General features: G+C 39.6%; 1 protein-coding gene across 1 annotated transcript in view; it reads right to left on the bottom strand.

The window, feature by feature from the left end:
* The window catches only part of ARHGAP8 (Rho GTPase activating protein 8), a 44,316-nt gene that overhangs the window by 10,773 nt on the left and 18,501 nt on the right, over positions 1 to 15,042 (bottom strand). The window contains exons 7-9 of the mRNA XM_010176889.2: positions 12,992 to 13,065; positions 687 to 764; positions 1 to 10 (exon numbers count right to left, since the gene is read on the bottom strand). The exon at positions 1 to 10 is cut by the window's left edge and continues 113 nt beyond it. Of these exons, the coding sequence (XP_010175191.2) occupies positions 1 to 10; positions 687 to 764; positions 12,992 to 13,065 (162 nt within the window). The remainder of the gene's footprint in view (positions 11 to 686; positions 765 to 12,991; positions 13,066 to 15,042) is intronic.

A 15,042-nucleotide genomic window follows, 5' to 3' on the forward strand; every position in this document is an offset into this window, starting at 1 on the left:
ACAGATTTGCCTAAAAGGAGAAAAAAAAGAAAAAAAGGTTTTCAATTGCATGTTTTACTGTTTCTTTAAGCTACTGCTTAAAAACTGGGTCACACTACATTTTGAACAGTAACACTCTTGTCTTTCTGCTGCTGGTAACTCCTGGCATTTTCTTTTTGTATTTTTCACAGAGTTTTATTAATCTTGCTATAAGAGATTCTCCCCATAAAGGCATGCCATAAAATGACTTAATGGGGTAAGTCAGTGATTTTCAGAATTACTTCACTACATTTCATAAATTATTAGGTTAAATTGTATTTCTTTGGCATAACCACAGAAAAACCACAGAGGCAAAATGACACAAAAACATTGTACTTCGTAACTACAGTAACTCAAAGTGCAAAGAGGCAATACAAATGTGTTTGGAAAAGACACATCATTTTTGACTCAAGTCTTATCATTCATTAGCTGCTACAGATTTTGTAAGCTCTGGTCTGACATCACCTGATGACTTGCTATTCAGTAAGCGTTAAGTGTGTGTTGCTATCTTTCAGGTTTCTGTACTAGTGCTTTTATTATATTTTATGTTACAAATGGGTTTATGATTAACTAATTATAAGAAAGCTATAGCATTTCTGCTTCACCAACAAACCCAAGATCAATAAAGCCCTCACACTATTACTAGCAATGGTACGATGACAGCTTACCCTGATTGTAGAGCTTCTGAACATCTTTGATAGTCTGGATGCTGGCTGACCTTCTAAAGAGGCCCTCTACTTGTAGTCCTGAAAAAAACAATTAATGCAGGTCTCATCTGTAAAACTTGACACTATCTTGTTTTTCTCTACAGGTTCAGTTGAAAACAGAACAGAGGGAGAAGTTTTGGGAACAAACCCGCTCGATACAATAATTTTTTGGAAATAAAGTTCTTGAGAATAGAATGTACAATCAAATAATTTTGCAACATTGCCTACAGCACTTTCTTTAATGTGTCCGATAGAAATACTACCACCTTAAAGTGTCTTAGAGTGCCTTGCCAACTGTAATTTTACTTTAAAAGTAGCTTTCACTTGCACCTGATGACATAAAAGTTGGAGATTTAGATTCACCAGGCAGTTTATGCACCTGCTCTCACTAAGCATATCTGCAAACTGACCCCCAGACCATGCCTGTACATCGGCTATTCTCCTTGCCTTAAACCTGTAGCAAACTAAAGAGTGGGGGTGGAACTATTGGAACTAGATGATCTTTAAGGTCCCTTCCAGCCCTAACCATTCTACGATTCTATGATTCCCTAAGCTTTCTCTCCTGCCAGTGGGTCAGAAAAGACCCTTCAGGGTGGGGAACGTTTCATAGGACCTGTGGATGGAAGAGCCTATTTCTTACCACTGGAGGGATACCGGCCTCCCCAGCTTAAAGACAATTTGGGGCAGACCAAATTATTGAGTTATTATGCAAAACAAGATGGGGACAAGAAGTGTTACTTTTACAAGACTCGCGGTACTTCTTGCTTTTGAGTTTGGTAAAATCCTCATTTCCATCTCTCTCTCCTCCTCTCCAGTTTGTGCTGTTCCTTTCACCCAGCAAGTTGGCTCACATGTAATCTGAACTGGAGATTCTGACTGGAACCAGAGTAACCTGAAACATCAGTTTGTGCTGCTGTGACAAAACATAAAATTGCTGACGTTTTGAGAAGGGTGGCAGACCACCCACTGACTTGAAGGGACTGATGTATCTTTCTTTATGTGAATCATAGAATGGTTTGGGTTGGAAGGGACCTCAAAGATCATCTAGTCTGAACCCCCCTGCCATCAGCAGGGACACCTTCCACTAGACCAGGTTGCTCAAAGCCTCATCCAGCCTGGCCTTAAACACTTCCAGGGAGGAGCATCCACAGCTTCTCTGGGCAACCTGTGCCAGTGTCTCACCACCCTCACAGTAAAGAACTTCTTCCTAATATCTCATCTAAATCTCCCCTCTTCCAGTTTGAAGCCATTACCCCTTGTTCTGTCACTAAGTTCTCCTGTAAAAAGTCCCTCCCCAGCTTTCTTGTAGGTCCCAAATGTGGACGAGCAGATTGTTTTGGGGTTTTTTTATGCTTATCTTTCAGCAGGTAAGTAGCCAGGCTGAAACAAATGTTTGCATATTTCAATTAAAGTACGTGTGCATCTATTTATGGCATTTTGAGTCATACATTAATGAAAGATACTCATTCTTGTAAATCCACCCAGGTTGCATGCATATTCTATCCATGAAAAATTAGTAAATTAATACAAAATTTCTTAATGGACACGGTCCTTACAGAACAGCATATAGTATCAATCATATGAATTTAGATCAGCATATTAAAATAACTGATAACCTACTATTGAAGTAAATTTTCAGAGATGTGCTTCAGAGACTTTTGCAAAGAACCCCAAGCTTTTCTTGAAAGTGTTCCACCAACTAGATTTAGAAGCTTAGCTGGGGTTTAGCTGAATACAGCTCCTAGTTACTTTCTAAGCATTTATGCTCTTGCTTGTTAAATTCCAGGCTGAATATTAAAACATTAGCCCACGTGCTCAGTTTTGGAAGGAGTATGATATCTCAAAGTACAATATAGAATGCCATGCATGGTAACTAAAGGAAGCAAATGGATAACAGTTACGATCTATTTGACCACTTGCTTTATTCCTGATCAGGTCATGTTTCAGTTGAATAAAGTTACGGCAAATGACATCTCTGTAGAAATACTGTTCTAATAGATTTATAGTGCAACCTGCCTAAAGACATGGTTTTGGAAGTGGCAGCTGTACACAGCTAGCTTGTCAAGGCACTGCCCTCAGCAAACAAGAAATGCAATAATTTCCTGAGAATTTGTAGAATTTTATGCTGGCTGTCAGTGGACTAGAGGTTTTCCATAGAAACAAGTCTTTCAGAAAACGGACATCGTAAATGCTCGCCATGCAGTTTGCAAGAATTGGTTTAATAGTTTATGCTTTAATCTGATGTGAATCTCATTGTATAAACTACAATGTAATAAATATCAATTTTTAACAAGTTTATGCCTTTATTGGCTAAGCTTTCAAGAGTCTAATTAAAGACATTAATCTGTAGCGTAGACAGCAGCTGTACTTGTCTGGGTCTGCATCCCATCAGTGCTCCTGTAATGGCACATAACACTAAGCTCTTGCTGGATATGTTTTTTGGAGGTCTGAGGGGGCAAAAAGCAACTTTTATCCTCATCTGCAGAAATATGGGATACTAGCTTCTTCCAGAATTCATTTTCCAGGTCAGTTGAAACCGAATCAATATACACCAATTTGTTTGATCACAGGTGGCAACAAGCCAACTACCAAAGCAGGTATCACCAATCCTTCTGACATTTGTGGGCAACCCATCCAAATGACACAACGCTAATTAAATGCAGCTTACTGCAATTCTTCGGAAAAAAGAAAAAGCTGTATCCTCCTTCTAAGGGAAAAGAAATGCAACAACAAAATAGCCACATTGTTTTTGCATAAAAGATGCTCAGACCAGAAAATAATATATTACAGTGATTTTTAAATAAGGCATAGGTCATAACTTCAGCCTACTGGTATAAAGAAATATGAGTCAACAGCCGTTATGCGGTAGAAGGGGGAAAACGATGAACCTGGGTACAGAGACAGCCCTTTTGCAATACATTTTTCTATACTACTGTGATGAATACGAACTGAGCAGGATACTTTTTAAAAAAGTCTGTAAGTCTATTAATTGCTATTTCCATGTTTAGACAGGTCAAGGGAAAGCTACCTGAAAACATCATTTGAATGATGATGTTTCTCATGTCACATAATCTGAACAGTATTAGCATATGCCCCTAACTGGGGTCTCATAATAAGGGGTGGGAAGGAGGAAAGGGACCTGAAGCTTCTCGTTGGTTATTCTGCTGCAATGGATAAATGCACAGCCTTATACACAGTCAGGAAATACTTTCTCCAAACCTGTCTCTTCCTTTTCAGACACTGGGGTGGGGGGGGGGAACAGTTCTTGGAACTACCTTAATTAAGCTAACACAAGGTGGCCACACTAAAATAAGATTAATCACTTTTGTCTTCTTTTGCAGACAAAATACATGCCAGAGCCACCAGAGTTACAGGATGAGGAAACACAACTGGCTGAAGACAGTCTAGTAATCGCAGCTCAAAGTATTCATTTTTGTCCTTTAAAAAATAAATAAATATTGAAGTAGCCTATTTAATTTCCATTAGTAGCATTCTTCAATCAAATCCTGTTCACAGCATGACTCATATCAGCTGTCTCTTTAAAGAGCAGTATTTTTGGTTTGGTGTACAAGTCGAACTATTTTGCCATTAATAGCATGGGTGTAACAGTGCCTAAAGAACAGCAGCCCTGGAGCAGCAGTGCTTGCCAGAACACTGCCAGGGGATGATGGACATGAGCAGCCAGCCTGGGCTTTCCAGTTCCGATAAACACACAGCTGCACGTCACTCATATATTCTATCAACGCTGCAGAGCCTCTGTCGAGATAGCTCAGCACAAACTGCTCCCTGCCCCTCACCAAAAATATATATATAGTTAGACAGATAGAGACCAGTGGACTTTTGCTACCCGCAATAAACTCTCCAGATCAAAAAGAGAAAATAAATTCTTTTAAATATTAAGTGCTATACAGAAAAAACGTAGTGATGTGACTAGTGAAGGAGCCATCTGTGTTAAATGAAAAGTGATTCTGTGATTGAGAACTCAACTGAGTAATTATTTAAATGTCAGAAATCATAAATGAAAGCAGGCAGGCACTTCATTCCACATTGAAATAAGATGGCTTTTACCACAGTAGACAAAATTTCACAGTGCAATGACACAACTGTGTCACACTCCAAATTAATAAACTGTTTCTAAAAATACTTAACCCCCTTCTACTCCCCCGATCAGTTGTCCCACAGGAAAGACACAGAAAATCAAAACTGATAAAGATAAATTAAAGCAACACATGCTGTCACATTGCTGCAAACTTGTCAGAGAAAGAGAAATGAGAAAATTACATTCTTTTTCTTTCAATCATCCTTGATTTGAGGGTTGCTGGCATCAAAAACCTTTGTTAATTTGTCTGCTTTCAAAAGAGAAATAGCAAAGAGTGAGCATCTGAATTCCTTCTGTCCCAAATTGAGTTTGGAAATGTTTCTTTTGACTGGGGTCCTGCCAAGTCTCAGGAAGTGTCCATCCTGATTTGGGAGCAGTTTTCATTCTCATTAATACAACTGATTCCGACATCTTCTTGCAGATTACCCAATTCTAATAAGGTTCCTTTTAAAAAATTAGAACTAATTTATTTCTAATATGAGGACTGATGAGTTTATAGCATATTTTAATTGTCCATCTTCGGTATAACATCTTAAATGCCCAAAGTAGTGGCAAATGTGAATTTTTAAGACAAATTCAGTATTTTTTTTTAAAAGCTAGAATACAGCACAGGTTTGAGGAGAAGACTGCACAGCCTCCCTTCTCTCATACTCTGTGCAATGCATACAGAACAAGCAAGTGTGATGTCTGCAGTTTGCAAAGATGACTTGCACTGCAAGAAGGTGCACAGCAGACCAAGGGCAGAGGGGAAGAGAAGGGAATGTTCCAGCCCTACTGAAAAGCTGAGCAGCAGCAGCAGCACGGATGTAGAACTGTGTATTCTCCACAGAACCTGAAGTGTATCTGTGTCCTTTTGCTGTTGAATGGCATAGTCTCCAGCCTTTGGATTTATGAATGAATATTCTCAGTTTACACTTGGCACCTCTGAACATAATTTATTTACAATGCCTGAGCACAAAAACCACAAACTGTGCTTATTACAAGGTTTGTTTTTATTGGATGGCACATGAACCAGTCTTGGGATTTATCTCATATCCAGGAACCCTAGGTAAAAACATTCGCATGAAAACAAAACAGCCAAGAACTCAGAAATGTTTATATGGCCAATGTCAAGCTTTCCCGGTGTTGCATTTTTAAAATATATTTGATTGATCACAAGAAGCGGAGGCCAGGAGGCAATCACACTAAGCTGCAGCAATCCAAATATATTCAGAATGAATAACCATCCATCCATCTCTACCCATCCTCACTATCATCACCAGGATGTATTCATTCGTATTAAAAAATTGAACCAAAACTTTCTCCATCAGCAAGATTTGTTGTGCTTCATGGAGGGGATGAGAAGGAAAGATTAATCACTGTTTAACACTGCTCCTGCTATTGGACAGATAAAGGACAGTTAGTTGTCACTGTAATCACACCGTAGGACGTTTATTACTTTATCATTAAACGTCTATAGCATGGTTATTACCATTTCATTTAGAAGTGTTAGTCATCGCCCAGGACTCTCCCGTGGTGCCATGAGACAACATCGAACAAAAACTTTGTGCTGCAAAGCACTTCCCGTCAACAACAAAAGGGATGAGGTAAGAGAGAGACTGGGCAATGGGGGCTACTGCGAGGCAATGGTCCTACAGGGGACAGTTATCTTTTCTGCTTTAAAAGTCTGTAGTGCGATCCCTTCGCTCCGAGTTTATTGTTCCATCACTCCTGAGCTGCTGCTGATCTCACATGCTCTCTTTAGCAATCAGTTCTCTATGCAGTTTTTTTGTAGCTGTTTCCTTATTTGGCCATTCCCAAGAATGTAAATGTTAGCAAATTTTGGAATTTTTAGTAATAATACCAGCAGCTTAGCTTTGGTTTGAAATTGTTTAAAACACAAACGTGTGTTATACCTTTGATGATATTCTCTAAAACAAAAAAATACATTAAAAATAATAATCCTACCTACATATTTCAAATTGGTATTTTGCATAATACCAGTGAAAATTATAATATATTAATATTGGAGATAAGCTTAAGGAACACTCCTGCCCTTTGTAACCTGACATCTTCATGCAGGTCTGAACAGTGCAGTTTATACCCACCTTTATAATGAATCAAATAAAAGTTCCCTTAAAAGCTGTCTTCTCATCTCCTGATGTTGGGGGGTTTGTAAACAAAATATGGATTTTGCCCTGTAGTTTTATTTTTAATGTGCATCAGTTAGCACACTCAAGCTCCAGGTCAGAGTTTAAAAACTCTTAAAAAAGAGAGCATGGTGAATTGTACTAACTCTGACCTAAACAAACACCCAAACCACCAGCCACACAACCTAGCTTCTAAGTTATCGTGATACCTTATATCCAGTCTGTAACATGCTTTTCTAGAAAAAGAGACATGAAAGGGAACTTCTGCTGAGACATCTTATTAGAGTTGAAAAGCAGAAGTGCATTTCTGAATCCTAAAGCCTACGATAGATAAAACTGCCTCGGAGGCTGAGCAGCTCTGGAGCGAGTGGGCTCCTCTCCATGCAGACAAAGATGCCTCCTCCATTGCACGGCATTATTTACATCCTGGAAACCAAAAGAGCTGGTGAGCAGTGACAGCCCCCATTTATAGTCTCACTTCAGCACAAAAGAGGTTGCTGAGCACATGTGGGGACATATTAACCATAGAAAGAAAATGACTACCCTGTGGTGTAAGTTGGGTTTCTTGGAGAAAAGGGCCTGTGAGCAAAGCATCAAGATCATTACTGCCAAAGGAGTGACACCAGGTTAGAAACACTTCTGAATTGTTCTGACAAGAGAGGGAGTATTTAATTAAGCAAGGTAATTTCTCATGGCATGGCAGAGATAAGGTAGTGCACAAAAAAAAAAATATAAAATCTTATTTAGTGCAAGTCAAGCCTTGCATTTATAAACTAGACAGATGAACAGCTTATGGCTTTGAGGTTGATCATAGCAAAAAATGTCCTCTGGTTTGCTGGTGACTATGAAGATCTAGTCACAAGTGTGCTACGTTAAACCTGATGTTCCTCTTCAGCCTGACTAAATCATCACATGGGTTTGGGATGATACCAACACCTTACTTCTGAAATGAAGAGCACTTCTCTGGTTTGGTCAAGAAGATGAACTCTGAGGCTTAGTCTTAATGAGCTGATGATTTTCTCAGATACTCATTACTCATTTTAGGAAACAAATTCTCTGTGAAGGTTAGCAGGAACTGAAATGAAGCATTTTAAAAATTCAGTATAAAAAACTTTAAAAACATTTTTCACTCTAAAGTGCAGCTAGAATGAAAGTGGCGAAACAGGTACTTTCTCTTCCTTTCTTGGAAAAAAAAAAACCAACCCTGAAAATAATTATAGAAATTAAGAAACTTAGTTTATTATAATAGTTTCTGATGCATCAGCCATAATAGATCTTGTTTATGTAAAACAAACAGATGCAGAGAAATCTCTGCTTACAGTAGATTCTTTAGTCTCTGTTCAGGTAGTGGGTGACTTACGAACTGGATCCAGTGAGAGTTATCTTTCTCAGAACTACATATCTAAATATGCAGTTGGATAAATTTATGAGAAAGAAACCCATACTCACTGTCATAACGTTAATTTGGGTGTGGGGGATGAGGACAGGCTTGCTACTGCCAGAGCCCACTCAATAACTGGGTACAAGAAGGGGAGTTTTGGCTCCTTTGTACAGAAGAGGATGCTTCCACCCTGGGAAGAACACCTCTACAAGCAGCATTGTCTGAAACTGAGGCAGAAAATTTAAACATCAAGGAGGAACAATGTGACATGAAGCAATCTGTCAAAGGGATTGGAGTAATTAAGATGAAAAAGGCTGGGTGACCTTTAGAGCCTGAAAGTTCCCTTAGCCTAGTAGCATACTATTGTAGGCTGGTGCCTTGTTTGAACACCACCACAGCTCCTGCATCAGATCTGCTCAAGAAATAAGAGCCTGAGCAGCACAGAAGGGACTTAACGGATGTCAGAGGGTCTCTGATGCTTCAAGAAATCTTACCCCTGTTGATGAGGCATGATTTTGCAGAAGATTTTGTGATCAAAGTCAGAGTTTCAGAAACTGATTTCAGGTGCATAGACATGAAAATGTAGCAATGGGAAGGAAGAGCAGAAATACTGCACCTAGGATGAAAAACAAAACCCACTCCCTGCTAATTCTGTGAGGCTGGAAACGATGCCAAAATCAAATGGAATAGGGTAATGACAGTGAATTTTTGTCACTTCCGGAAGATGAACTGAAACTTTCACTGTGCTCACGGTCTGGAGTGCAAAGAATGCTGCCAGTCAGCCTCCCGGGGCTGTCAGCACAGGAGCCGACACTCGCTGGAGCCGATGGCAGAATTGAGATATTCCAGATTTAGAGAAAGAGTTAAAATCACAGCAGACAGCAGGTACAACAGATACCTGCACACTTATAATCAAGTGCAAAAAAATGCATGTCTATCACCTACTGCTTAACAGCCTTGGGATGGCAGGTACTTGGCTTTCAAGCATGGGCTGGCTGTGAATGTCAGAAAACGCTCTACCTGACAAGCCATCTCTCCTTAGAAATTTAGTTTGCGAAGATCTCTTTCTGATGAGGAATACGACAGCTCTGAGCAAACCTGGGCTTGGTTGGAAAATATCAACACTGACAGAGTCTGTGTCCTTCCTTCCTGGGGGCAGAGAAGGACAGAGCTGGGGGAAAAAGGAGATAGTCAGGCTAGCAAGTGCATGGGCTGGACTAGGTACCGGCAGCCAGCACTACCATGACATAGCCCTTTGTGCTCCAAAGTGATGCTGACCTAATAACATATTTATAATGTTTATAAATATGTTAAGGGCGAATGCCATGAGGATGGAGCCAGGCTCTTCTCAGTGATGCCCAGTGGTAGGACAAGGGGCAGTGGGTGTGAGCTGGAACACAGGAGGTTCTGCTTAAACTTGAGAAGGAACTTCTTTACAGTGAGGGTGACAGAGCCCTGGAACAGGCTGCCCAGGGAGGTTGTGGAGTCTCCTTCTCTGGAGACATTCAAGACCCGCCTGGATGCCTTCCTGTGTGATCTCATTTAGGTTCCTGCTCTGGCAGGGGGATTGGACTGGATGATCTTTCGAGGTTCCTTCCAATCCCTGACATTCTGTGATTCTGTGACACTGACTTGCATATATGCACGAAGTAGGACAAGGGCTTTGTTCAGAAGTATCATCACATTTCCGCAGACACCATCCTGTACAAACTGTGCTGATACTGCACGGAACAGATGAATTTTTAGCCAAAAAAAGATGGAGTTTGGAGAAAACCCAAGGATGATTACTGCTTTCAGAATAACAAACATTTCATCTAGGAGAAATTCTGCAACGACAAAGTTGAGCCAACCGTTTCTTTTATCACAACCACGAGAGCTAAAACTTGCTATTTTTTCACTGTACTGTGCAGTTGGTGTTGCTGCTTCAGAAAACTGCGGGTTCTGAGCTGAACTCAGCAACTGATGAGAGGGAAGAGCATGGGACTGGTGCAATAGTGAGGAGACAAAACACTCAGAAAGAACAAAAGCAAGACATGGAGGAGGCTTTGGGTCAGATCAGTGCAAGAATTAATTAGTTACCAGCCATTAGCACAATATAATGATGACCATAAACCTCCTATTGCTTTAAAATCTTTAAATAGATTCAAGGAAATGCCTGATATGCAAATCCCTCCTCCCAAGCACAGCCAAAAGTTTAAATCAATTAACATTTTAGTGACTAAGTTTTCACTCAATTTCTAAATAATAACAGAAGTAATGAGAGGTAATGATGTTAATGCACATTCATCCTCATTTTAGCTCTCTCGACTCCTGTGATTAGTGAGGAAGATGTATTTGCCTATTAAGATAAGCTAAATATATGTAAGGATGATTTTTTCATAACAATTTAAAACATTAAAAAGTCTGGCTTTCATCTGCAGATGGGGCATGCACTGATACACTATACAAGCTCTAATTATGCACTTATAACTATAATTACAGGGATTGTCTCAAGCTGCCAGTCACTTGCCTTCAAAATTCTTAGTAGTGAACTATTTACATTCCCTGTATCCAACCATAATATTTGATACAAGCTACACCTGCAAAGTTTTCATCATTAGCACCAGTCTGGAAACAGCACATCCAAACAGCTTTATGGGTGTGAATGGAAATCCTGAATTTGGACCAAGAGCCCTTCAATAAAGTCTATTAGGAACATTTCATATACTGCAGATCAGCAGATACCTTTAACAGCAGAACTGGCCCCACTCCAGTACTTGGCCTTGGCTGCTGCAGGTATTTTGAAGATAAATCAGCAATTTCAAGAGGCAAGGAGCTACCTGTTCTGTACACAAGCACCCCTGTAGTTGCTGTGCTCCACTGCAGTGGATCTCTCTCATTCTCCTATGCATATCATTCACACAAGGTATGAACAAACAAACAAAAACCAACCAAACAAAAATGGGCTCTTATTTACCATGGGGGATGCTAAAATATGAAGGAGCATAGCCCAGCAATGAGGGTAAGACCCTAAGTATCTAGTCTGTCCTCATTTAAATCAGGATGAACTTGCACTGATTTAAATGAAGCCAGGATTTCTCTTAAGAATCATCAATAAAGCTGAGAAGCAACATATTTCTTGCCCCCTTATCTTTTTCTTCACAAATGTGAAGTCTATTCAGTACAAGTTTTTAAAAAGTTTGAAATTTCTCACTTGGGGTTCAAATAAACTCGAATTCAGACCAAACTTAGTGTCAATAGTTAAAATGAACAGAGATCAAAGATGTGTACTATCTGAATACTGAAAGCAAAATTTACCTTGTTCAGAATGACAGCTGAGGGATGCTAATTAAGAATTGGCAATATTGTGGGATATAGGTTTTGGGTGAGCCTGTCTACAGAAGAATATAATTTACTCAAAATTAATAATTTATATTACTTGTGTGCTGTCAATACAAATAGGTCTTTAAATGAGGAAAATCTCAGATAAAACTCATTTAACAGCAATATAAAGACCTGAGTCTGGTTTTTGTCTTGATAAAAATCACGCTGATCCTCAAAATTTATTCAAACATTAACAAAACTTAATGGCAAATTAAACACCACTAATCTTTCCTTTTTTAAAAAAAACCTGAACCAAACACATTTTTATTTTCTTCACTTGACATACCTATTAAAAATTCACACCCTTCTTTCAGGGATCTTAGGAATCATTCCCAGTTCTACCACTGTGTAATGCTGTGTCAGTCACATAACTGTGTTATGCTCTGTTTCTGTCATCTGTAAGATAAATGTACTAAGCTATAGATTTGGTACTTTAAGATTTAGCAAACTCTCAGGCTTTGGAGCACAAAGGGCTATGGAAATGTTGCTGTGATTGCACTAAAAATCAGGGATCAAAACACAAAATCACATTACACTGGGAAAAGGAATTTCAAGACTGCAGCCTTATCTCTGACCTTCTCCCTGCAAGCACCTTTGTCCCTGTGGAGGGAACACAGTGCACTTACCCTACAGACAGCACCTGAGATTGTCCTTTATGTTGGTCAGGAGTGCACTGGGGAGCTCAGTGGTATAGTCAGCAGTTCAAAGTCCACCCTCTCTTTGCCCTGTACATGAAGGCGATATAGGGAACTCAGATTTGGATGTTTCCATTTTAAATGTAGGTCTTTGTAATCTGTATATCTACACAATGTAACTATGGATATGAACTGCAGTCGAAGGGTCTGTAAATGCCAGTAGAAATATTTTGTGAACAGAGCACTTCAGGATTACTCCTGCAAAACATGGTTTTTCAATGAGTTTTTAATGGCCACTGCTTCTATAAAAACAGAACTTCTCATTGATTTGTAGTATGAGTTCTACTTAAAACCACCAATATATATGGGTTGATGATATGTATTTCAAGAAATCTTCTATCATTTGCTATTCCCTAATCTAATCCTTAGGACAAGAAGTTTTTGGGTCTTTTTGATAGTGGGACAATAATCTGATAGCAAGTATTCCCTAGCCACCAAAGCTCTCTAGGCAGTGCCCAATTGGCACTCAGGTTTTCAGGATAGGATATAAACACACCCTGTGTAGCTGTAAGCATTGCTGAATCAGGCACAGAGTATTATATAGTTCCAGACAATTGTCCTTGTTCTGAAAGAGCATCCTCTTTTGACACAAAACTCACCTTTTCTTTTTAGGTAGGATACAGTTTCCTTCATTACTGGGGGGATTAGTTCACCTTTATTTTTGTCCTTGATACTGTTAGGGGAAAAAAAAAAAAAAGAAAGAAAGTAACAGCCTTTAAATGGCATTTATAGATAAAGAGTCAAAACCGAGACAGAACAGTCTTAGCAAAAACCTGAGAGATATTTGAGAGTATACATTAAATTCCCCGAATTAAGTAGCCTGCACCAAACCAAGAGTCCTCCACAACTGTACAGGCACTGAATGAGTCACAGAAACAAGTGACTTGGACTTCTATTCAAAGAGCAGTTCCTAAATGCTTTCTTCTTGCTAGAAAATCTACATAACTGCAACAGTGCCGAGTAATAAACAACTGCTATTTACTGCCCTGAAGGGGAGCCAAGGACAGAGCAGCAGAATGATGCCCCAGGCTCACTTTGCCCCTTCTTGAGACTGGTTTTGCTCCAGTTTCGTTCCCCTCACTGGGCATTCCCCAGCAGGGCTGCGCTGCACCGTGACGCGGTGATGGCGGTGGTGGTGGCTCTGATGGGAGTTGGCTGGTTGGGCGCCGTTGATGGAACAGGGTTTCAAAGCAGCTTAGAGGCAGGCGAGGAAGGACTTTGCAGCAAAAGCTTCAGAATAAGTCTTGATCAAGGGATGCTGCAAGTTTAGGAGCCTTTTATCATGCAGATTTCCCTTTGTCATTTGTCTCTCTTTAAGGCACAGTGTATGTATAATTAAAATGATATTGTACTATTTATTTTGAAGGCAAAGGATGCAGTAAGATTGAGTTTACTAACACTTTGAATGACTCCCATTAAATGAGATTTCTTTCTCTTTCATGAGTGAACAACTGAGGCAAAAAAAAATCAAACATAGCTTTTTCTTGATGTAGACAGTGCAAAAAATTCTGCAGTTACCTCTCTTATTTAAAAAGTCTTTGTCAGTTTAAAAAGTATGTCAGTATCTGCTGAGTATTCTGCTACATTTTTATCATAATGAAAACAAATTAAAGGACCAATGTCAGATTTTAAAGTAGACTGAATATATATTTATGTGTACAATTTAATATTTTATATTTAAAAGGTGATCAGCTTTACTGACAAACTCTAAAGCACCAGCACAAAACAGCAGAGATTTGTGACTGTATCATGAGAGGCTGAAAATGCTGCGGCTCATCCACAGAAAATCCAAGATTTTTCCACAATATGCAAACGTAGCCTTAACCTACTGCTACGAGCTGAAGTTGCACCTGCAGAGGAGAATGATTCTTAAGTGTTTTTCTTTTCCAAGTACTGTGATTTCTTCTCTTTCTGTCTAGGCTTGCTTATTACTTTATTAATAGAAAACAACTGACAATAATTGGAGTGTATTTGCTACAACTTCTGTAATGTTGCATGGAATGAGCAATCCAGTATTAGATTTTGTGTTTAAGCATCAAACCAACTTTAAAATAAATGTTACAGCAACATAAGTCAGCATGGAGGGGTAGGGAAACTGTCAAATCCTCTCCCCGACCTTGTATTTGTTTTTCCTATGCCTACGAAGGGAGTTAGAGGAGGATAAGTAGACTGGTTAATTTTGGACCTCCAAGCTTAAGGAGGTTGGTCACCCCCAGCTTCACACGTGTGGGCGATGGAGGTGTTACTCCAATGGGACAACTCAGAGCAGGATCATGACTTTGGCACTGAATCACCCTGTGGTTTTGCCTCTCTTACTCTCAAACTGACAGGGGAACATACTTCATGCTATTCAGTTATTCTGCCATCAAGCATTTGATCTCATTCATCACTCGAGGGACACAATGCTGAGCCACCAGTGCCATTTCTTCCAGTTAATGGTTCTGTTGCCCACCCAGCCCTACTCTTCCTCTTTCCTATTTTGCGTGTCACTTCCCCTAGTGCTGTATAAAACAATACAACTTGTTATGATTGCAACAAACTTGTTAATCCAGCTCCCAGAGCTCCTTCTGCTACTCCAAATACCTAGACCACCCTGCTGTTTGAGAGGAAATAAATTGTTCCTTCAGCTGCAGAACTAATGAAGTTGATC

The sequence above is a fragment of the Antrostomus carolinensis genome, unplaced genomic scaffold (genome assembly GCF_000700745.2).
Source record: "Antrostomus carolinensis isolate BGI_N321 unplaced genomic scaffold, ASM70074v2 scaffold17920, whole genome shotgun sequence".
Taxonomy (NCBI): Eukaryota; Metazoa; Chordata; class Aves; order Caprimulgiformes; family Caprimulgidae; genus Antrostomus; species Antrostomus carolinensis.